Here is a 22,456-nt window from a genome sequence, read left to right on the forward strand (position 1 = left end):
AAGCAGGAGTGATCCTCATGAGGCAGCAAACTCATGTCCTCAGGATTAAGTATTTCAACCACACAGCTGTGCATTATCATGGAGCACTGAGTTCTATGGAAAGTTGAAACCTATCCCTCAGGTCCTTTAAGGCAGGTAAGTAAAACTTTTCCTTATTGATAATACAACACTGCTAGACATTCAAGTTCTCCTGCATTTGCTCTCCAGAGAAGCAGAGGAATAAATTTACAGTGAAATCCTTTGTAGAATACTATAAATCCGCTTCAAAACACTTCTCTCATCTTGATGATGTTTCACCATCTCCAGACAATTAAATCAAGCTCTTCATAGTGCAAAGACAGCTCAAGCTTCACTGGCATTTTAATCCATCTCTGGAGCTGCTGCTGATCACATGAAGCCCTGTGAGACAGGACCAAGAACTCCCAATGCACTTCTCCCTTTTATCCACCCCTGGCAGTCAGACATGCAGAGATTGGAGCTCTATGTTACTCTAGACAGAGATAATCAGAAGTAATCCCCTTCCACATCCATTTGCTCCAGCGAAACCCCACCCAAGTGTCCATGGATATTCCTACAGAAAACCCTTCACAGCGCAGTTCCACCCAATGGATAAAGTGAGAACAACTCCCAGGCAAGTCTCCTGACATTCCAGGCACGGAGCAGCCTCGGGCCATTCCTAACACAGGAACTGCGGGGCTGCTTCCAGAGAGCTGGGGCACTATTGAGCCATAAAGACTTTCATCCTCCCAACACCAACAGCAAACCAGGGGCAGTCTGGGCCCGACTCACTGAGCACATCCCAAGGTCTGATGATGAATTTCCCACAAGGGAAACCAGGCAGTACAACAGGCTGATCACCTCAAATGCACTCCTGGACATCCACAGCTCACTGTTGTAGCTGGGAACACCCTGGAGCCCTTCAAATCTGCTCCTGATGTGACGGACTGTTGATTGCCTGCCATGAGCTTTGCTTTCTGACATAAGAAAGACAGTGATGCAATGCTGTGAAGCACCAAATGCAGCCCAAACACCAGCACCAGGAGCTGTTTCCTCACTCTGCTCTTCATGTCACAACACCCTACCTGCCTGCAGAACACTCCATTCAGCTCAAGAGAATTAACTTGTGACCACTAAGAAAATATGTCTAAGGACCCCCTGAAAAGGAAGATAAAGAATATGGTTGTTTTCAGGGTTCCATTTCTGTACAGTACTAATGCACAGGCTGTCCTAGAGAACAGGCAAACCAAAATGACAATAACTTCACTTTTAGAGCCTTGCTTCTAAAACAGGACTGCAGAACACCCTATCAATTTTCACATGCAGTAATCATGCCTTAAACAGTAAGAATTCAAGGGGAAAAAAATCACTTAGGAGTGTTGTTGCATCTGATTAACTTCAGTGACCAGAACTGCTGTTGCAGTGTGGCCAAGTGACCACAACTCCTCCCTAGCAGCAGCATAAATGCTGTGTCTGCTGCTCCCATCCTGAGTGCAGCTTGTTTCCTGCACAGAGAAAGGCAATCAATACACTCTTTGGGATCACAGCAAAAAGGGTAACCTTGATCCCCTGACACTGACCCAGTTTAGCCCAAGGGGCTGCAAACAGACCAAAATCAGCTTGCTTCATATACTGAACACTCTACACTTCTGGGCAGCACCTGAAAAATCCCATCAAGCTTCATCTCTGCTAAAAAGAAAGGACAAAGTAATAACCCAACAGCTCAAAAATACATAAAAGCTGTAATAGAGAGTCCATTATGTTATTGATTGCTACTAATGTCTGTCATGCTCCTGACAGAAGCTAAACCTTCACAGCCAAGTGACAAATCCCCTTGGATTGTCACACCACACCAGTAAGTGATGGAAAGCCTGACAGGCTGTTAGTGACATCAGCAGGAACAACCAAATAGAATTTTAAATGAACCACTATAAGCAAAAAGGTATTTGCCCTGCAGGGCTGCAGCCCCAGAGTTTGCCCCAGACTGCCATTCTCCATGACCTGATGGACACTGAAATGCCCTGTGCTGGACTGTGGGAGTGGCAGGGGGAGACCCCGGAACACAAAGGCCCCGTGCTGTGCTGGGGTACAAAGCAGGACAGATCCCTCACCCCCTGCTCCTGCACTCAGGGCACCTGCACAAGCACAAACATTCCCATCCTGCTGGGCCCAGAATCTGCTCCACCTGTGGTTTCTCCTGCTCCACCCCATCCAAGCACTCAGCTACACAACAAATGTCTACCTGCACTCTTGATCTCATAAATCTCTCCCAGACAGTTTTCTATGCCAGGCAAAAAAATAAAATCATCTTTCTCCCACAAAAATCTGAGGTTCAATATCCAGGGTGAGCTGGGTAAATTACTTGGACTTCAAAGCACCTACTTTAACTTCAATTTGAATAATCTGTTCTGATCTTGCTTTGCATTTGTACTTTCCAGAACTTTTCCTGAAAAGAATTAGTCTTCCTGCCTGGAACATTTTGATTTTTTTTAAACCTATTAGGAAGCTACTTGGTAAACACTTTGTTATTTTACTAAGTTACTTTAGTATCTTTTTTCACTCTTCTGTATTTGACTATTCATTTTTTAGTGAAATTTTATATTTGTTAGCTGCAAAACCCTTTAAACTACAACAAAAGAACTGGTCCAACTATTAAGGTACAAGTAATAAAAATTGTATTTTAAACTGAAATCAAGTTGTTCTACATGAAATTAACTCATTCCAAAGGACATAATCCATAGCTGTGAATTTGGTGGTCTATGTCCCTCATGATTTTGTTAGAACAGATGTGATTTTCATACCTTCTTGATACTCAGAGATGAAAAGAAAACAAAGCTTCCCAGCTTGTGTAGCTTCTCACCAACTCCCTGAACTTCAGGAAAAAACATGAATGAAGAATGTCTTGTCTGCAGGAAAGTGGCTCCTGTCAAACCGGTTCCGTGCTGCAGCAAATTCTCTGCAGGCACCTCCACCTACTCTGTGGCTACACTTTCTTCAAAGTTACAGAAGCAAATAGATCCTTCTTGAATATTATAATTTCATTAAGAGCTACTACACCAAGATAAGAGTTAAGGCCTCAATCTAGTACTTTCAAACCCAAATTTTTAATTCTTCTTTTTAACCTCTTTTGTTTTCCCTACATTTTTTCCACTGTTCATCCTTCTACCCACATTTTCCCACACTCAGAGGCACAAGCACTTAGTGTGTGCCCCCTCCCCTTCCTTTCCCTCAGGAGGGCTGGAGAATTCTTCCCAGGACTGGTTCATGCAGGTGATGTGGCCCCTGAATCATCCCACAGTCTCTTCTCACATGACAAGCCCCGAGGTCTGTGCGTTGCTGCACAAACAAGTCCAGCCACACTCTGGCTCTGAGCAGGAACATTCCCCGCTGCTGCCCCCAAGCCAAGCACACCCTGCTCCACCCTCCCTGCTCAGGGGTCAGTCACATCCCACACCTCCTACCACCAGTGAACCAACCTGAGCAACACCTGATGGCTGACAGGAGTACTGTGCCTCTCCACGGGCACCTGGGACAGGTTCCCACCACACACCTCAGTGCTGGGCAGCACCGTTTGCCAGATGTTCTGAGGGCAGCCATCTGCTTTTGAGGATCCCTGAGGCTTCTCCATCCTTTGCCTGGCCACACATGTCCACCACGGACCAGCTACAGCTCAAGTGATTGTTCAGATCATTTTCTTACTCATTTTAAGCTCCATGTGAAAAAAGTCACACCTCCCCCCAAACACATTCTGGTGCACTAAAAAGAGGGCAGTCTGTCACTGGAGGACAGAAGGACACAAGAAAATTAGGCATCTGACAAGATTACACAGTAGTCTCAGGATCAGCCAAAAATAAAATCCTCTCAGTTCAGGCTGTGGCCAAAAGGTAACTGCAGAGCATTACACACAGCCTGGCTGAGGAGACACACAGCACATCTGTCATTCCCCCACCAGGGGAAATGCTTTGCCAGAGAAATGTAACCAACAGCATTTCAGAGGGAGCACTTGGTGCACAACACCAGTGCAGTGCTCTGTCCAGCTGGATGACACCAACATCCAGCCTGAGAGAGACATCACCTTGACCAGCTCGCTAAGGACTCACACATGAGTCATTCTTTTGAAGCACAACATCATTATTTGCTGCATTTCCCACATTACACAAACAGAACATGGCAGAAAATACCACACAAGGGGACTTACATTTTGGGATGAAGCCTGTCCAAATGCTTTTGTGGTATTCCTGAAACAAAGCAATTCCTCTCAGCCAAACCCAGCGTCAGCAAGGACAGCAATTCCCTTCTTCACTGGGGTTCACTTAAAGGAAATACACAACAGGTGAGAGAGAGAGTCCCATCTTATTGTTGGGGGGTTAACAGCACTCAGGGAAAAGCCATCATGGGAATCTGTGCCAGCTGATTTGAATGCAACTCTGAAAAACTCTCAACAGGTTTCACCTGCAACAGCATTCCCCAGTGCAGAGCACACATGCATTAATTTAGCCACAGTAACCCCATAACCTTCCTTCATCTACAGTTTCTACTGAGCACCACTCCAACCAAAAGCTCAGTGTTTGCCCTATGAGAGGCATTTAAACTATTTACCACTCCAGTAACGAATGACAGTGCAGGGAAAAGAGCTCTCGTTCCCTGGGAGTGGCAAAGTTGTAGATCTGGGAACACGCAGACAGCACAAAACACAGATCTCCACACAGGGACAGACAGACACACAGGACCAGCCCCTCAGTGCCAACACCTTGGCAGTTCTCCTGGTGCTCTCCTTTCAAGTCTTCACCTGGCAGGAGAGAGGTACAACACTGTCCTGTTCCTTGTGTGATGATACCACAGCTCCACAACAGGACTTCTCACAATGGGCTGTCACAGATGTGTGTTGAAACACAAGTAAAGAGGAAGTATTTGTATGGCCTTACCAGCCACCACAGTTTTTGCCTTTTCCAACTTCAGCAAAAGGAAGTGATGCTCCTGGGAATCTTTACTTCCACTCAGATGTAATATGGCCAAACATGATCCAACAACAGGTTTCCAGTGAATGCAATCTCACAGGCATTTAGGTTTTGTGGGTTTTCCCCGTGTTGTGTTTACTGTTTCTTTGGCACAACACTTTATTTGGCCCTGTTACATTTTGACACTACAATAAAGCCTAGAGATCCCATTCCATTAGAAAAAAAGAAGCATAAGGAACCAAGAATCATTTCTCTTTGTTCACCCAAGCCTTCACTCTGTGGCACAGCAAAAAGAGAGAACAGACAGCACGCTCCTCCCCTGGGAGACCACAGCAAGCACTGGCAGATGAACCAGTGCACAAAGGTCAGGCAGAGAACCAGAGATTCCCCATGCCAATCACACCCCACAGCCAGGAAAACCTGAATGAAAACTTATGCTGAGCTTTTAACAAAGACTCAGAAATGGAGGAGACGTTTGGGGCCTTATAGATGAGCTGAGGAAGGAGAAGCCATTAATAAAGGCCCCATGGAAGAAACAAGGGAAGTGCTGCACATCACCGTTATCATTGCAAGCCCTGCCGCTGCCAGGACTTCTGGGCATTCATCCCTGGGGAGCACAGGTCCAGTCCCGGACATACAAAAGCTTTGAGTAAGGTAGACAGAAGGTTTGGATGTGAGCAGCAATCTCTATTATCTCTACTGCCGCACATAAAAATGAATAATTTCTATTCCTTACCCTGGCCAGAAGAGTTTCCTGATGCAAAGCATTTTGGTTAAGGAGCTGCTGTACCAAAAGTGGGCTGAATTTCAGCCTCAAACTTATTTTACAGTGCACAAGCTTTGCCAAAAGCCAAACAGCAATGTGCCATGTGAAATGTACATCGACCGAGGTGCAAATAAACACCACAGGCTGGTAAACAAGACCTCTACGGTTTAAAAAATGAACTGACTGGCAAGAACCACAACATCCTGTACTTACTAGAGCACGGCAAGCGGCGTGCAGCCATTTACCAGCCAAGGGAGGTGTCAGGCTCAGCATCCCCGGGGAGCGCCTGGAGCTGTGCAGGGGCGGCACTGCCGAGGGGCACCAAACGCGGGGGTTGCGCCCCAAAACATGCCACATGCAGGTTACACTTAAAAATTACAGCCTGCGGTGACGCGCGCGGTGCCTGCTGACCATTTTCCTCCAAGGGCATCTCAGACAATGGGGCCGGGCAGGAGCCCGGGGGTGCGGGGGGCCCGTGCGGGGTCACAACAGGTGACACCGACGGAGCCTCGGCCCGGCTGTGCCGCTCACAGAGGGTCCGTGCCCAGCGATGCCGGTCCCGGCCGTGCCGCTCCCAGGGGGTCCGTGCCCGTCTGTAACAGGCCATGCCGGTCCCGGCGTGTCCCTGGGCACGAACCAGTCCCGGGTTCGTGCCCAGCGATGCCGTTCCCGGCCATGCCGGTCCCCGCGGGGTCCGTGCCCGGCCATGCCACTCCCGGCGATGCCGCTGCCAGCCCCACGGCTCCGCCCGCCCCTCCCGACTCACCGAGGCCGCTGATGTCGTGCCGGAGCCCGGCGCGGCTCCGCTCCTCCGCTATCGCCCGCAGCATGTGGCGCAGGGAGCGGCCGGGCTCGCCGTCCGCCTCCCCGTCCCCGCGGGCGCAGGCCATGCCGCCGCCGATGAGCTCATGTCAGGCCGCCCGCGGAGGCGGCTCCCGGCCCGGCCCCGCCGCTGCTCCCCGCGCGAACGCCGCGAGGGTAACCCGGGAATGCCGCGGGAATGCCCCGGGAATGCCGCGGGAATGCCCCGGGAACGCCGCGCGAGCGGACCCGTCTCGCCGCTGTACCCGGCCGGCACTGCTGCCGCTCCCCCGCTTCCTGCAACAGCGGCGCGGGGCGGCTCCGGCTGTACTGGGAATAACCCGGGCACGCCCAGGGGCGGATCCGCTCCGCCCGTCATCCCGGGACAGCCCACCGCTTACATCACCCGGCATCCCGGGACAGCCCACCCCCGGCACCGCCCGGCATCCCGGGACAGGCCATCCCACATCCCTGACATCACCCGGCATCCCGGGGCAGCCCATCCTGCATCCCTGGCACTGCTCGGCATCCCGGGACAGTCCATCCCTCATCCCTGCCATCATCCAGCATCCCGGGTCAGCCCACCGCTGGCACCACCCGGCATCCCGGGACAGCCCACCCACATCCCCGGCACCGCCCGGCATCCCGGGACAGCCCATCCTGCATCCCTGACATCACCCGGCATCCCGGGACAGCCCACTCAGTTGAGAAATGAGGGATTTTCTAAGCCACAGTCGGCTAGCGAATACAACTGCCAGCTTCTGACAGCAATAAACTAACAATCTCTCACCCATAAACAGTCAGACACTCATTTCCCATAACATGGTATAGACAAGAGTATTTTCTGTGGAAGGCCCCTATGCTGACTTTGACACAGGAGACAAATTTAAAGTCAACACAGCATTTTGCTAGCAAAATATCTAGCATCCTTGAGAGTTATTCATCCCAAGGGGTAATGAAAAGTTATTCCTGCCTCTGCTCAGCCCCCAGCCTCACCTTCAGCTTTCTCTGGCTTCTACCAAAACACAAAGACAAAAGCCTCAGCTGTTTGCCTTTGTGGAGGCTCCTCATGCCAAACAAACCTCCCAGCAGATCATAGCTCTTGATTAGAAAACAGGGAGATAAAGTTTGTCTTCTTAGAGGGGCTAGTGATTAAGTAGCCTCAGGATCAGTTAGAAAACTGGAATGCTAATTGATTTTGGTTTTTAAAGATCCCATGGCACATTTTAGAAGAACAAACCACTCTGTCCAGCCAAGCTCTTGATGGAGAGGGGGCTTTGTATTTGATCTTTACACATTGCTTCTATGGGTCTTCCTCATGGACACTTGGCACCATGGGGTTTTTTTCATCCAAAATGATCCTTTGTAGTTACACTTCTGATTGCACACCAGAATACTTCAGGCCATGCAGTTTTGAAGTCAGAAGTGTGCTATCTGTTTAGCTTTCTTTTGCCCTGCCCCATTTCTTTGTACCACTCTGATCACCTCTGTCCCTACTTTCATCAGTTAATTGCCACAGGATATGCTGAATGGAAGCCAGAGATCAGGCTGGCACTGTAGGAGTAGAAACACATCTGAACTTGCATGAAGAGCTCTCAGCCCAGCCTGATCCCTCTCCCCTGCAGCCAAAACCACCTGGCTCAGAGATGTGTCTTTGGCATTAGTCTATAACAGCCAGCTTTGCTACACAAAAGTCAAGCCAGTTATTTATGCAAGGCCGTATTTTCCTTCCTATATTTATTTTTGTAGCAGCTAATAGTGATAGCTTGCAGTGCCTGTTAATAAGACCACATGGAGTGTGAATATCTAACAATGAAAATGAGTTTTCAGGTTTATTGAATGTGTTTTATGGGTTTATTGAATGTGTTTGAGGGTCTGCTTTGTGGCTGAGCCCCCTACTGCACGTCCTGACCCTGCCAAGCCTGTCAGGGTTCAGTGTAACCAGTGTGCCTTGAGCTCTGAATGTGCATAATAAACTTTGGCAAGAACAGACTGTCATGCTGAAGCTTTGCAAGTTCTATTCAACCCATTACAAGCTTGCAAAGTACTCTCATCTTTTTCATGTCTTTCTTTACTGATAATAAGAAATTAAGATTAATAACAGCTATATGTGGCAAATGAATGTTCTATCTAGCTTAAATACACAGAGCATGAAATGTAGTTTTGTGCTGAAGAGATTAAGCAAATTAAAGATTCTAATCCTATTTTAGTCTTAAATTGGGGTATTGCTATCTTCAGCAGCCTGCTGTGTTCTGCTGAAGGCATATCTATGGGTCAGTGGGCCATTCAGACAGTGTATGTGCAAAACTTAATTCTGCAATCTTTCCCTAATTGCCTCCCTAACTCCATCAAGGCATTCTGACTTAGGACATGGTAGTTTTGGACCTCCTCTCAAAAACTCTGTTAAACTGGCCAGATTGGAAGATAATTCAAAATTACTTCTGGAACTTCCTGGTGTTCAGCACAGGCCTAATTTTGCTCCCACAGTTAAACACACAATTGAAGTTACTGAAAGTTCTATTTACAGAATGTTGCAAGGTTTGGGTTTTTTCATCTAAAATGATCCTTTGTAGTTACACTTCTGAATGCACACCAGAATACTTCAGGCCATGCAGTTTTGAAGTCAGAAGTGTGCTATCTGTTTAGCTTTCTTTTGCCCTTCCCAATTTCTTTGTACCACTCTGGTCACTCCTGTCCTGACTTTCATCAGTTAATTGCCAGAAGATATGCTGAATGGAAGCCAGAGATCAGGTTGGCACTGTAGGAGTAGAAACACATCTGAACTTGCATGAAGAGCTCTCAGCCCAGCCTGATCCCTCTCCCCTGCAGCCAAAACCACTGAGCCTTCTGCACCTGAGGCTTTTATCTTGTTGTTCCTGTGCTGCCCCTGAGTGTGTAATTATCTCAACAGGACTGAGATATGAACTGCAGCCTTTGTGGCAGCCTGGGCTTTATAAGCTGCTTACACAGAGTCCAATCTCATTTTTTCCCTTGAGCTGTACTTATACTGTACCTAGAAACCCCTCAACATGGGTGAACACACCCCAAGCTCTCCATCAGCTCAGCAAATCTGCAGCCAAAGTAGGAACTCTTTTCATTGCATAGCTAAGCACTTGCCTAAGAGGCCATGGGGCAGTCCCACGGCAAAGGCAAGGTCCTTGCAGGAAAGCAGCCCCTGCCAGGCTGGGTATGGCTTTGTGTTCAAGTGGGATTCTCCTGGGAAAACTGAACGGGCAACAGCAGAGCTTGCCCAGGCCAAGTATGTGCTTAGAAGTGTGTCCCAGGCAGTGAGACAGTAGGGCTTTCCACTGGAGAGTTACCTGATGCTCACATATTGCTAAATTCCTTGCAGTGTTTCCTTACCTGCATCTCACCTTTGTGTCTGTGCTCTCCAGCCTGGTGTGTCTCAGGCTTGGAGTTCACAGCTAGCAATAGCTAAAGAAACATTCAGCAGCTCTAGCATACAGGATTTCCCACTGTGAATGTGTAAGAGTGCCCAAGCATTACCTGTGTCCACTGAGAGGGCAGATCAGGAGAGGAGAGCTGGATTCAGGGAGCTGAGCCAGGACTGGGAGCTGACCTGGTGTCACCCCAAGCTGCTGCTGCTCCTGGGAACTCGGATGTGTGCTGTCCACCCCAGGGGATGCTCAGGGCTCCTGCAAGACCTGTATGGAACCATAAAGAACAGGTGTCAGCCTGCCTTAAGGAGCAAATTAAATCCCAACAGACAGTAACAGAGGATGCAGCAAACAGCTTCTTCAGAGCAGCGACCAAATCCTGCACAGTTTGTAAAGAACACAGTGATTCAGTCCTTAATTCTTTTGGGAAAGGATATCTGATACCTTTCTAAAAATAAACTGACTTTTCAGCAGTAATTTCCAAATAATTATGTCAGAATTTGGAAATGAGGTTTTTAACTCCTGAATGGGTGTTCACACTTCTGGCAGTGTAGGGGCAAAATCAAATTTGAATATGAGTAACAATTGTATGAATGCAACTGGTAACGATGGAGTCTTTTATTGGTTTAGAAATATCTTGCCAAAAGGGTGGTTGAAAGGCTCGCAGGTTTGGTAATACAGTAATTTTATTTTACTGATTTTAATGCTGTGTTAATTACATTATATTGTATAGTTATGTTAGTATTTCAGTATTAATTTTAATGAACTCCAGTTAATATTTTTAATAGCAGGCAAAATCAGAAAGAATCTGTGAGCAGAGAACAAAAGAAATTTTATTTTCCAGAAGATCTGAAGGCCCAGGCTGCTATTAATGTTTAGATGAAAGTACATGAACTGTTGCCTTTTTCTCTGGAGTCAAAACGTAATTATCTCATTTGGCCAGAGGTAGGGGGGAAAGGAACCCTGTGAAACAGGAATTTTATTTTGAAGATGCTTCTCTGACTGTTACAAGGTGTTGGTGCTGGTTTGAAGTATGAGTCACAATGAGATTATGCATTTTTCTGCACACTAAGGTATTGAGCCCACTCATTTGTCTCAATAAGATCTTCCTTTTTCCACCAGTGGTGAACTGAGAAAATGCAATTAGCTGGGGTGGCTTAAGCTGTGAAAATGGTCTCAATTGCTTAGGAGCTTTTTTATTAGGGCCCAGAGTGATTATTACTCCTTTCCATAAATGTTTTCATAAATCATGGGATCTGCTCTTCCTGGAAAAAAAAAGAAGTGGTAGAAATTTTACCTGTATTTATTACAGAGGTATCCATCTAGCGAGTTCACAACAATTCACAATCACTTCAAAGAATCCTAACTTTTGGTCATCCAGCTGAATTACAAACAATTACAAACATTCACCTCCTAAGTTTCAGACTTGGGCACTAAATCCATAAGGTGTGAAGACCAAGCAGTTTTATCCTGGCCTCAGTGACACAAGTTGCCTGTCATTTTGGCTGGGTTATTCTGAGGCAGAAAGGTAAATTCCAGTCTAGGTTTCTTCTATTAAGCTTCATCTTTTTTTCCCAGCAAAATAGTTAAGATGGCCTTTATAAAGAGCACTCGCTTATAGTGAGCGGAGTCTGAAGAGGAGTAGGAGTGTTTCAGCACAGACCCAGGTGTAATTAGTGACAACAGAGGACATATAAGTTTTGTGACAGAGCTAGAACAGCAGACTAGGAGGGGCAAGTGTAAGGCCTTGCATTTCTGTCACTGACACACTGCATGTCAGCACAAACCACAATGGCAGGAGTGCTGGGTGATCCCCAGCTTTCTGGAGCTCTGGGCTCCCCATCCATGTAGCTGTGTGTCACTCATGGAATGCTTCATTCACAGTTGCTGCCTCTTGGAATTTCTCAGCAGAAACGGGACACTGAGAGAAAGAAAATGCTTTCAAAACTAATTCCAAGCTTAGCACAAGCAAACAGTCAGTGTTATATTAACCAGACTTGCATGACTTGTCCTCTCCTGTCAACTCTTCCCAGACTATTGATATGAGCAGGCCCAAGCTAATCCCAGAATTCCCTAACAGCCTGGTATTTACAGCTGGGGCAATACTAAGCTCAGATTTTCTGAAACAACCTATCTTCAAGTGCATGCTGCATATACAGCCAAACTCTTTGTTGGAGTTGGAGTGCAACTAGTCCTTTCAGGATGTATCAAAATGTCTGGTTTTCATTATTTTCACATTCCATTAATGTGGAAAATGCTAAAAAATGCTATCCTAAATCATGAAAGATAGAGTACTGAAATTAATGGTTGTGGCTGTATGTGTCACTTTCCTTTGATGCTACAGAGGAACCTATTGGAAAGTGTCATTAAATAGCAAGTTAACAACTTTGGTTTTATTTTCTCTTCTTTTATGTCTCTCTCCCTAGGTCTAGAATATATATGTAAGGGTTCACCAATCCAAACTGTAGTGAAATGAGTTTATTGTCCATTTTTCCATAAGCATGTTGATAGTTCACATAAACCAGCAGTTATTTGAAATACAGTAGAGCTTTCCATGGCTGGATGTGATGATTAATTCTGAAAGCTATACATATGTTTTCCTATATTATTTAGACCCTGTCTCCTGTTACAGACAATTTATATGTCTGTAAATATTAACTAGACTTGTAGCCTCCTTTTTTAATGCCTAAAGAATTTCCGAAACGGTGCTTTGGGGAAATTGTGTGTGTTAGAAATACAAGTTTCTTTACTGTTTGTAGACAACCTTCCTCTGTAGGGCATTTGTGTCCTGCCATTTGAAGACAATTGAAGGCACCTGTTCCCCGGCCAGGTGCACACTGCACACTGTCCCAGGCAATGTTGGTGGCACTGGTGCAGGAGGCGCAGGGGCAGATGGTTCGCAGCAGAGCAGCCTCAGGCCATCCACGGACTCTGGGTGTCCCCAGGCATTGCACTCCTTCCTGTAGTGGAGTTTTTCCTTAGCCAAATATTTTGCACTATAAAAAGTGCTTCCCAGATCAGCTTAAAAGGTAGAGACATCTGTTAGATTGAGGGAGCTTACATGTGTTTATCTCAGGCAGGAGTCTGTGGGATTTCCTCTCCTGACGCAGTGCAGTGGAGAAAGAGGCACTCAGGGAGCTGCAGGAGGTGGGATGCCTCTTTCCATTGAGGAAAGGCTTCCCTCAGCATAATAAACATAAATAAGCTGAAGAACATCAATTTGAATTTCACAGCTCTAATTGCTCATAGAACATTGAGGATTACTTCTTGCCATGAATTTAGGCAGAAACTTTTCACTCTTGAAACGTGGATTTGATTGCTAAGGCCAAAAGAAACACTGTATTGCAAACATCTCTTCCTCCTTCACAGCTGTCTCTGCCAATCCACCCAAAGTGTGGCTGTCAGGAAAATCCTTCCTGCAGGCAGTGTTGCACATCAGGAGTGCCAAGGGATGCTGCAATGGCAGCTCTGAGACAAAGGCTTTCCCTCACACCCAGTCCCACTGCCTACAGGGTCTGCTGGAGCTCTGTCAACATCAGGTGCCAAAGTCAAGGAATTACTCGCTGCATCTCACTAGTTCTTTGTGGAAACACTAAGGGGGCAAAGTAATTTCCTGTCAGGTAGAGCTAATGTCTCTGAGTGTAAGCACCGAGTCCCCTCAGAGTGCTGGTTTCACAGGCTGGGTCTGCGTGCCAGGCTCAATCAAGGAAATGGGCAGACCTGGGAGGTCATTAGTGAGTGCTGCACTGGCTGTCCAGGATTCCTGGCTGTGTGTTAGTTCTGACAAGTGCCTCCATTTGGGAGTGTCATGGACAGCTGCCGAAGTTCCTCTTGTGCTCAGGGCAGGCCTTGCAGTAGGTACAAAGGGACAATTCCACTTGTGAGGACCATGTTCCTTTGTTGGGCAGCATGAAAAGAGTAAGAGTAATATTTTCAAATCCAACTGAAGGAAAAATACCATGCATATGCAGGTTTGGATGCTCCAGTATCCTATGCACCATTTAGAGGCACTAAATTATGCTGGGTCTAATTATAATGCATGTACAAAGGAAGAGAGTCCCTGTCCTGATGAGATTAAATACAATGTTATTGCTTACCAAAAATGGCAGCAGTCAAGATAAAGAAACTGACATAACAAAAACATCCCAAAGTGTCAGGTCTTTGCTAGAACTTGGATGTCACCTGACATCTCATCTGTAAAAACCTGCCTTCCATACAGCTGCCTGCAAGCTTTAACCTTTCTGTCAAACCTGTAAATGTTTTGTTTCTAAACCAAATACAATAATTTTTAGTTATAAAAATATTTTAGTTAAATACAGCTGTTTGAAAAATGTTGGACATTGCTTAATGATCTTCAGCATTATTGAAAATCTGGTTAAATATTGAAGGATTTACTGAGACTTCTACTGATTAATAGACATTATGCACAATAGGAAATATCCTGTATGCAAAAATACAAAGTAATGTACATTCTGTTCTTCAATGGGATGGCACGGTAGGTAAGTTTCTCCTTAGTTTCTATGCTGTCACATACCTATGTATTTCATTACCATTCTGAAATAAATCAGAGTGATGCTAATAACTGCCATTAGGTGAATCTGATGTGGAGGTTATAGCAAACCTGATCAAAGTAAATGGATATACTGAGGCAAAACCAGAGAAAAATGCCCATGGTAGACCCTAGTGTGTAGTGGAAGCTTTGCTGAAGAAAACATTGGGTGTACTACAGAAAATGTTAAGATACTTTATAGCAAAGTTTATATAAATTCACCTATGAAAGTCAGCAGAAAGCTTGGGGAAGTATTGATAAGAGTACAAGAACACATGGAGACACACATTTGGTGTTCTTCCTGATCAAAGAAACTTAACCATTGGTTTCTTTCAGTGTCTTACATGCATGTCTATGAATAAACAACATTTCCCCAAAAATACACATTCCTTAAGACATCAGTATTTGAGATAAGTCTGAATAAACCTGCTTCACAAGTACCTTCAGACCTTGGGCACTTCTCAGTGCCCACCTGCTCCCGTCCCACTCACACCAGTTCAGATGCTGGTGGCACCCACCTCTGAGCTGGCACGAGGAACACCAGGCCCCAGTGACCCAGACAGCGACTGCTGACTCGAACTGGCCACCACTGAAGCAACACACTCAAATGATTTCACCCTCTGTGAGCTTTCTCCTCTGGCAGGCAAAGCTACAGGGTTTGAAAGCAGCCAAGGACACACCTCACAACACAGCCTGGCGTGGAACTGCTAAACCTTTCCTAAAACTGAGCCCCACAAGAAGGGCTGATTGCAAGCGTGGCTCACGTGAGCAACGCGAGGCACAGAACAGTCAGAACAGAGTGATGTTACTCCGCTTGCACAACATGTGGATAAAAGCAGCACTGCTCTGATTTATGGGCACATCTGCTGGACTCTAATTTCAGAATAAATATGTTCTGGGGGTTTTTACAGGGGGCAAGCCATGTCTGCAAACATGCCCTGTGATGTTGTCATCCCTCCTGCAGGATCCTGGTTATACCCAGTGGGAAAAGAAGAACCTGGTTTTCACATTCATTGCTGTAAAGATGGAATTAAATGAGTGGAGAAATAATAGCATAAAACCAGTCAAACCCCTCGGTTCTCTCCAAGAAAGAAAAGCAATGTGTAAGAGTCATATTACAAGATAAGATCTGGCTGGGTATGTGCTCCCTTTTTATTTGGAAGGAGATTCCCAGATAGTGCTGTTTTTATGCAGCTTGAGAAACGTGCTCAGCCTGCTGCTGTGCAGCATTTGGATGATTTCAGTTGCTATAGAAAGAAGGTGATCTCATCCTCAGTACTTAAAGATGTATCACCCTTTCCTTTCCCCTTGGCCTGGTGCAAAGGGGAATTTGAATTTATGAAGCCTGAAAAGACTCCTAAAGGATTGACCTGAAGGACAAAGGCATTAGCTTTAACCTCTTCTCCCCTTCCAGCCAGTCCTGGTTGGTGAGAAGCTGTTCCACCTTTCTCTGCTTGCATTTTCACACCAAAAGGGTGTTTTTTTCCCTAGGGTCATTTAGTATCTTAGTCTAATTCCAAAAAGAATTTTTTAAAAGAGGCATATACTGTATTCTGGAGGGGTTTGTCATGAAGCTAAAGCCTAAGAGCAGGTGGATGGGAATGCAGAAATAGCCAACAGTGCTGTACTTACTGCATTTCATAGTTAAATATTCAACTTTCCCTACCTTAGCACTGCCTTGTTCCCTGACATCACACACCACCAACTGCAATCCAGCCCTGGTTTACACAGTACCATCTAAATACATTAAAAAGTATGAGAAGAGGAAAGGGTTCCCTGAATTACCCCTCTACTGTTCAAGGCAGTCATTCTCAGGTGAACTTAAAAGATGCCTAAGGCAGCACCTCAAGAGAAGCCCTTTGAAAGTAGGGAAGCTTGGAAGCTTCACAGACATTCAAGAGCAATTGGGAAACCTGGGATATAAATGAAATGCCAGTGTGAGTCAGGTATTGTCAAGGGCCAGAGGGCAGGAGTCACGCCCATGAATTAGGAGTAAGACAATCAACAGCTGCAGAGAACTTCAGTCTATCTAGTGCAGTTTGCAGTAGGCCCTGAACCAGAACTGTTGTTACCTGGAGTGTTTGTTTGCCATGAGCACAAGAAAATACAGGTTCTTTTTCCTGGTTCTTCACAGCTTTTTCTCCTTTATCACGAAGAAAGACTGATATTGATGATGCACCTTTGAAAGCCACTACTGGCTTGTGAGCCAGAATCCCTCTCTGGAACTGCTGGAAGCACAGAGCTCAAGGATCACTGAACTAAAGCAACAGACACTAACACACTATGGCAGCAGTTTTCTCTTAATTGCAGAATCTCTAGAATACATAATGATGGATAATGATATTTTTAAATAATTGTGAGTCACACCATAAAAATATGAGTCTATAATAGGTCTGTTCAATTGTCAGTTGAATAGAGAGCAGAAATGGCATGAAATGCATCTGAGTTTTAAAGAGAAAGAACTCTTTAAGATCCCTTAGTACAGTTCTATGTAGTCATGAGCTCTCATATTCACTGCAAATACAGCTACTCCACACTTTTGAGAATCAGTTCTTAACAATTTAGTGCTTATCAAAAGTACCCATGAGAAAAAAGAGCATTTGCAAATATTTATTTCCTTAGTTTTGATGTCATGAAAGAAGACTCTGATAGAAATGTGCTAAGCCAAAGAATACATTCCCAGCTGTAAGTCTGGTGTCTGTGCTGAACACCTCCCTGGGTGACTGGGATGGGGAGCAGGGTGTGTGTCAGTGCCCGGGGGGACAGTGCAAAGAGGATGGAGCCAGGCTGGCCTGGCAGTGCCCACAGCCCATGGGCACACACCCACATACAGGAGCTCCCTCTGCACATCAGAGAACAATTTACTGGGAGGGTGACTGAGCACTGGCACGGTTTGCCTAGAGGAGCTTTGGAGTCTCCATCCTTGGCAATACTAAAAAATATCTGGGCATGCTCCTGGGTAACCTGCTCCAGGTGACGCAGCCTGAGCTGGGGGTTTGGACATGAGGACATCCAGAGGTCCCTGCCAACCTCAGACACTCTGTGAGTTAATGTTGAACTGAAAGTTTTAAAAAGCACACCTTCACATTCCAAATAATTATTTGCTCACCAATTAAATGGGTTAAATTGTTCACTGAAGCCATGTTTACTTAAAATACAAAGCTGTGCCTTGCTATAAAAGTTTTAATGCCTAGTATTTTCCTTGGATTTCATAACACTTTGAGACATTCCAGACTGACATTGATGCTGACAAAAGCTTTCCTAAAATAATGTGAAGTTTGGTGGCTTTTGCTATTCCATTATCTCTTTGATGACTATTCTTAGGACAAAATCTGGTGGGCCCTTGGTTTTCTGCAAAGACCTGTATCTTGCTTTCTTTATTTTTGCCTCAGTTCTTTAGTTCTGTTTAAATCAGTTCTGTCTTTGAATAAAACTGAGGGGACCCCAAATCCTGCAGAGCTTGTGCCTATGCCTGAGTCATTCTTGGCAGTTTCACACTGATGAGGATTTTCCCCTGTCTCTCAGGGGCTTTGACAGTTTGGTGATTTTACTGGTAACCTTACCAATTCCAGCTTTTTGTGACTGCTTTCTTTTAAAGCTTTTCCTCTTTTCCTGAGACTGCACTGGTTTTACCTTTTGTAAAGCTTTTCCACAGCTCTCTGATGTGAAATGATTTGAGTTTTGGCTCCAGCTGTTGAATCTCCTCCTCAGCATCACTGGGTGTCTGTGCTAAGCAGTGTTCCACCTCTGAAACAAGATTTGTCCATAGGCTTGGTTTTTCTGTTTCTAAATTTTTCCTCTGTTTTTTTGTAACAGGTTAATATAAACTTAGGGTTAATATAAACTTGCCACTCAGAACTCTGCTTTCCTTAATGAAGTGATTTACATTGTTGGCTTTTAGCATTTGTGATACTGCTGACTCACATGTTGGCTCTTTTATTCCTAGGACTGTTTTTTCCCAATGTGTGTTGTACAGGGGGGTTTGCAGCTTCTTTTTCTGGGGGCATTTTTGAGATGTGGATGCTGGCTTCAGCTTGCACCTCTTCTTTCCTGCAGCTCTCTGTCTTCACTCAGCAAACTTCAGATTTGCCTGTCCAGAAAAAGTGTGGCAATTGTTAAGGCTTGCTCAGAATCAGCACTGCAAAGAGTACAGTATGTGTGTGGGTTAACCCACCTCCAGCCACATCCCACCATCCCTTTCCAGAGCCTGCAGCTCCAAACTTCCAACATGATACAGGTCCTGACAGAAAATGTGTACATTTAATTCACACAGCAAGCTCAGCCAAATTCCTTACCCAATATGAAAACTAGAGCTACTCATAAAAATACCTCGGGAAGTGTTCTGGAGAAAAATGATTTGTCAGCAGCCCTGAACACATACAATCCAAGGAGCTCTGTAACTTCTCAACAAAAAAGGCCTTCAACAAAAAATAACCCCAAAGAGTAACCTTCCCTCAGGCCTTGTCAGAGGAATGTACTGGCAGTGGCTGTGGACAGAATCACAAGCACAATTCTGCTCAGGAAAACACTGGCCAGGAAAAGGAGAGTGTGTGGGTAAAGTGTCTGGAAGGTCCTTACAAACCCGAGTGATCTCTGCTGCTGGCACTGTGCTGTGAGGGTAAGTGATGAGGGCACTGTCTGAGATCACCTCCTGCAACATCATCATACTTCAGCACCCACCTCAGAGAGCAGAGGGCAAGAGCTGCTTGGCAAGGCACAGGCAGTACCAAATGCTGACTCAGGCATGAAAACAAGGCAAAAAGCCCTCCCTGGATTATTCTGGGGACGCTGACAGAAAATGGCTGTTTTGAGCAGCAGTTCAGTCATCCAGCTGTGCCAGAAATACGTCTCCATAACAAGATGTGAAAGGGCTGGGATGTTTCATTACTGAGATCTCAATTAGCGAAAATGGGGACAAAATTGGTTAATACTTAAGCTGATTCAATCAACTGCCTTTAAATTGAAATGCCAGACTAGTAATCATTTTAAGCATGTTCTCAGCCACGCAGTCGTGACAGCCTGAGGGTGAGCCAGTTCAGGAGAGGCATCCAGGGAAGTTTATCCAGAGCTGTGACACACATCCTTTGATCTCTGTTGTGGCTTCTCCCTGTTTGTCAGTCATTTCTGTGTTGGGAACTCAGTGATACACCCACCAATGCCCTGCCCGACTGCCATTAACACACACAGAGATCGATCAGGCTCTCACATACCAATAGCAAAACCTTTTCTTTGAACTGACATAGCTGCAATTGTCCTCTCAGTTCACACCACGAATCTCCTTAGTCATTTAGTCTGGCTGTACAGGACCAGCCTGAAGGAACTGGGAAAAAAACATTGAAAAATTATAAATAACTTGTCAACATGAAGACTTTCTCTCTAAACCAACTGGTTAATGATTGCTTTGTCTCTCACCTCTCAACAGCTGCTGCTGTTTCACTGTGCAGTTTGTAGGCATAAGAAAGGGAAAAAAGAATACAATCTGTAGGCTGATAAACAGTCTTTTCATATCTAAAATAATAGAATTCCTCCTTTTCAAAATAACTGCTAGCTGCTTCCTACAGGTGTTTGAACATGAGGAGATCATGTTGTGTCCTCACTGACATCTTTGAGCTCTTCCTGTCTTTAAATTTGAACCAATTGGTGTTTTATAGAAATGCCCTGGGTCACCTGAATGTGCCATTACCATTGAGAAGCACTGCCTGTTTGTTGGCATCCAGTCCAGTCAAGCCTTGAGAACTGATTAGAGGTGTGACATGCTAGTTTGCTGTTCAGTTCCTCAGCATCTGTTCCTCACTCACCTGGAATCATGGAATGCTGTGGCACATGTCCACCTGCTCCAGAAGCTGACAGAGCTGTTTTAAGAGGTATATATGACACTTGTTTAAGACATGCAAGGCACTACCTATTATGTTTCCACTGATATTTTCAGTTATGTCCTCGTTTAAGTATTCATTCTGAGGTTTCAAACTATGAGTGATATCCCTGTGGTATTGCACAGCACTATCAGACATAAAGCAAGTGGCTTTCATTCCACGTTATCTGATTGTTCTCCAGTGCATCTTCCTAAATTCTCCTTAAACTACAAAGTGACAGGTACTACATGGAAGATGAAGCTTCTCTCTGTCTACCAGAATACAATCCCCCAGAGCAGATCACTTAGCAAAAGCCATTTCCTGTTTTCTTCATTTAATTATGCCTCCTTTCTCTATTAAGGACAAAATATCCCATTTTAAAGAGCCATCCAGTGCAGTGCAGATCTTTGCTGGAGCACCTGTGACTCGAGGCTGACTCTTCTACTGGCTTCCTTTGCCTGTTGGGATTTTTCTTTTCTTTTTTAGGTCTTACTGAGTCTCTTTCTTCCATCACCCTCTCTCTGAGATCTCAGTTCAGGCTGTGCATTGAAACAGACTCTTAATCTGGGCATAGACGATAATTAAAAACAGGTTCTGGGGAAGTGAAGGGCAAACCCAACCTTTCCATGCACTGAAAGGCAGGAGAGCACAACCAGGGCTGCACAACATCACCACGTCAAACCTGCCTGTTCTGTGCCTTCTTCACCCTTCACATAGTCCTGTGACACACACACAGAGGTGATTTAATTTTATTTCACAAATTACCAAAGCTTGACTTGCATTAATGGATTTTGTGGAAAATCTGGACACTGTATTCACTTCTGTTAGTGCCTTCTGTGTTTTGCTATTAAAAAATTTCTCCATGGCAGAAATTGGACTGCAAATCTCCAGGCTCCTCTTGCAAAGCTCTTTTGCATTTTCCTGATCATTTTAATAGGCCAAATAACAGAAAAATGTATGTTTTGTCCTAACGCAGGTGCTTCACATTATCATGGGAGTTTTGGGAGCAACAGCTTGGAAAGTGTCAGAGCTGAGTAAGAACATGTAAAAACAAAGGGATAAAAATAAAGCAGAAGAGGAAGAAAACTAGGGAGTGGGGGGAGAGAAAAAATACTTGGTCTTTTTAATTACAAAGAAATAAAGGGCATAGTAATACAACAGTAACTACGGACTCACTATGACCTGCAACTCATCTGTATTTGAGTGACTGACTTGTTTCTTTTGATGCTTGGACTGCCCAGACACACACTTGGCACAGCAGGTCCTTTGGCTTCCTTTGAGCTGCAGATTTGGAATTCAGTTTTTCCTTTGCTCACTGCAGTTTTGGAAGCTGATGACCCCCACCTTGCTCTGGCTGTTTGCAAGAATGATTTCCCCCTTCCTTATTTACAAGAGTATCTCTATAAAACAGATGAATAATAATTTGTTTTGTTAGGCAATATATAAACCTCTGAAAATTATTATTAGGAATTAAAACCTTTTGTAGTTAAAGGCCAGCTATTTCTTACCTCAGAAATAACTCCACTATAGTAATGGGTGTGAAATACAGTGAAATAAATTTCCTAAGTAAAAATAGAATCAGATCCTGTATTATGAGGGAATAAATTCTGACTATTAAAGGTCAAAGCCTGAAGAGTATAGCTGTACTAGTATAAATTCTGCTTTTGTAACCCTTCCAACACAGGAAAATGGCTGGATGAGAGATGACACTGATTTAGATGGTACTGTTCCCAGGAAACCTGAACATCATTCTTTTCAGAAGCATAGAATCAGTTGGGTTGCCAGGCTTCATTTTCCTTCCTGCCTTTCTCACGGTTGAAAGTAAGAGATCAGATCACCTGGGCTTCCCTTCCTGCTGAGGCTCCCACAGCCGGAACCAAGTTCTCTCTTCAGGCAGTACTCTTGGATAAAGGGAAATCTTTGGCCCACTAAATTTATGGAATTTTATGCAGACATTGCCTCCTAAGATCTTCAGCATGTTGTGCAAATATTTTAGTAAAAATACGCCCAATTTCCACTCCCAAAGACTGGCAGGAGTTATTTCTCTCTCAGGATCCCAGTGGCAGTTTTCTCTGTGGGGTCAGTTCATTTCTCCCCGGATTTCTCAGTCCTTCCCCCACTGACTGCTTCGAGCT

At 45.1% G+C, this 22,456-nt stretch overlaps 1 protein-coding gene across 4 annotated transcripts in view; it reads right to left on the minus strand.

The window, feature by feature from the left end:
* The window catches only part of KIAA0930 (KIAA0930 ortholog), a 37,861-nt gene extending 31,018 nt beyond the window's left edge, over positions 1 to 6,843 (minus strand). For all 4 annotated transcript variants that reach the window (XM_071551493.1, XM_071551496.1, XM_071551495.1 and 1 more), the window contains exon 1: positions 6,488 to 6,843. In XM_071551493.1, coding sequence (XP_071407594.1) covers positions 6,488 to 6,611 — 124 coding nt within the window. In that variant the 5' untranslated portion in view covers positions 6,612 to 6,843. The remainder of the gene's footprint in view (positions 1 to 6,487) is intronic.
* Between the last annotated feature and the right edge of the window lie 15,613 nt (positions 6,844 to 22,456).

Source organism: Pithys albifrons, chromosome 3 (assembly GCF_047495875.1).
Source record: "Pithys albifrons albifrons isolate INPA30051 chromosome 3, PitAlb_v1, whole genome shotgun sequence".
Lineage (NCBI taxonomy): Eukaryota > Metazoa > Chordata > Aves > Passeriformes > Thamnophilidae > Pithys > Pithys albifrons.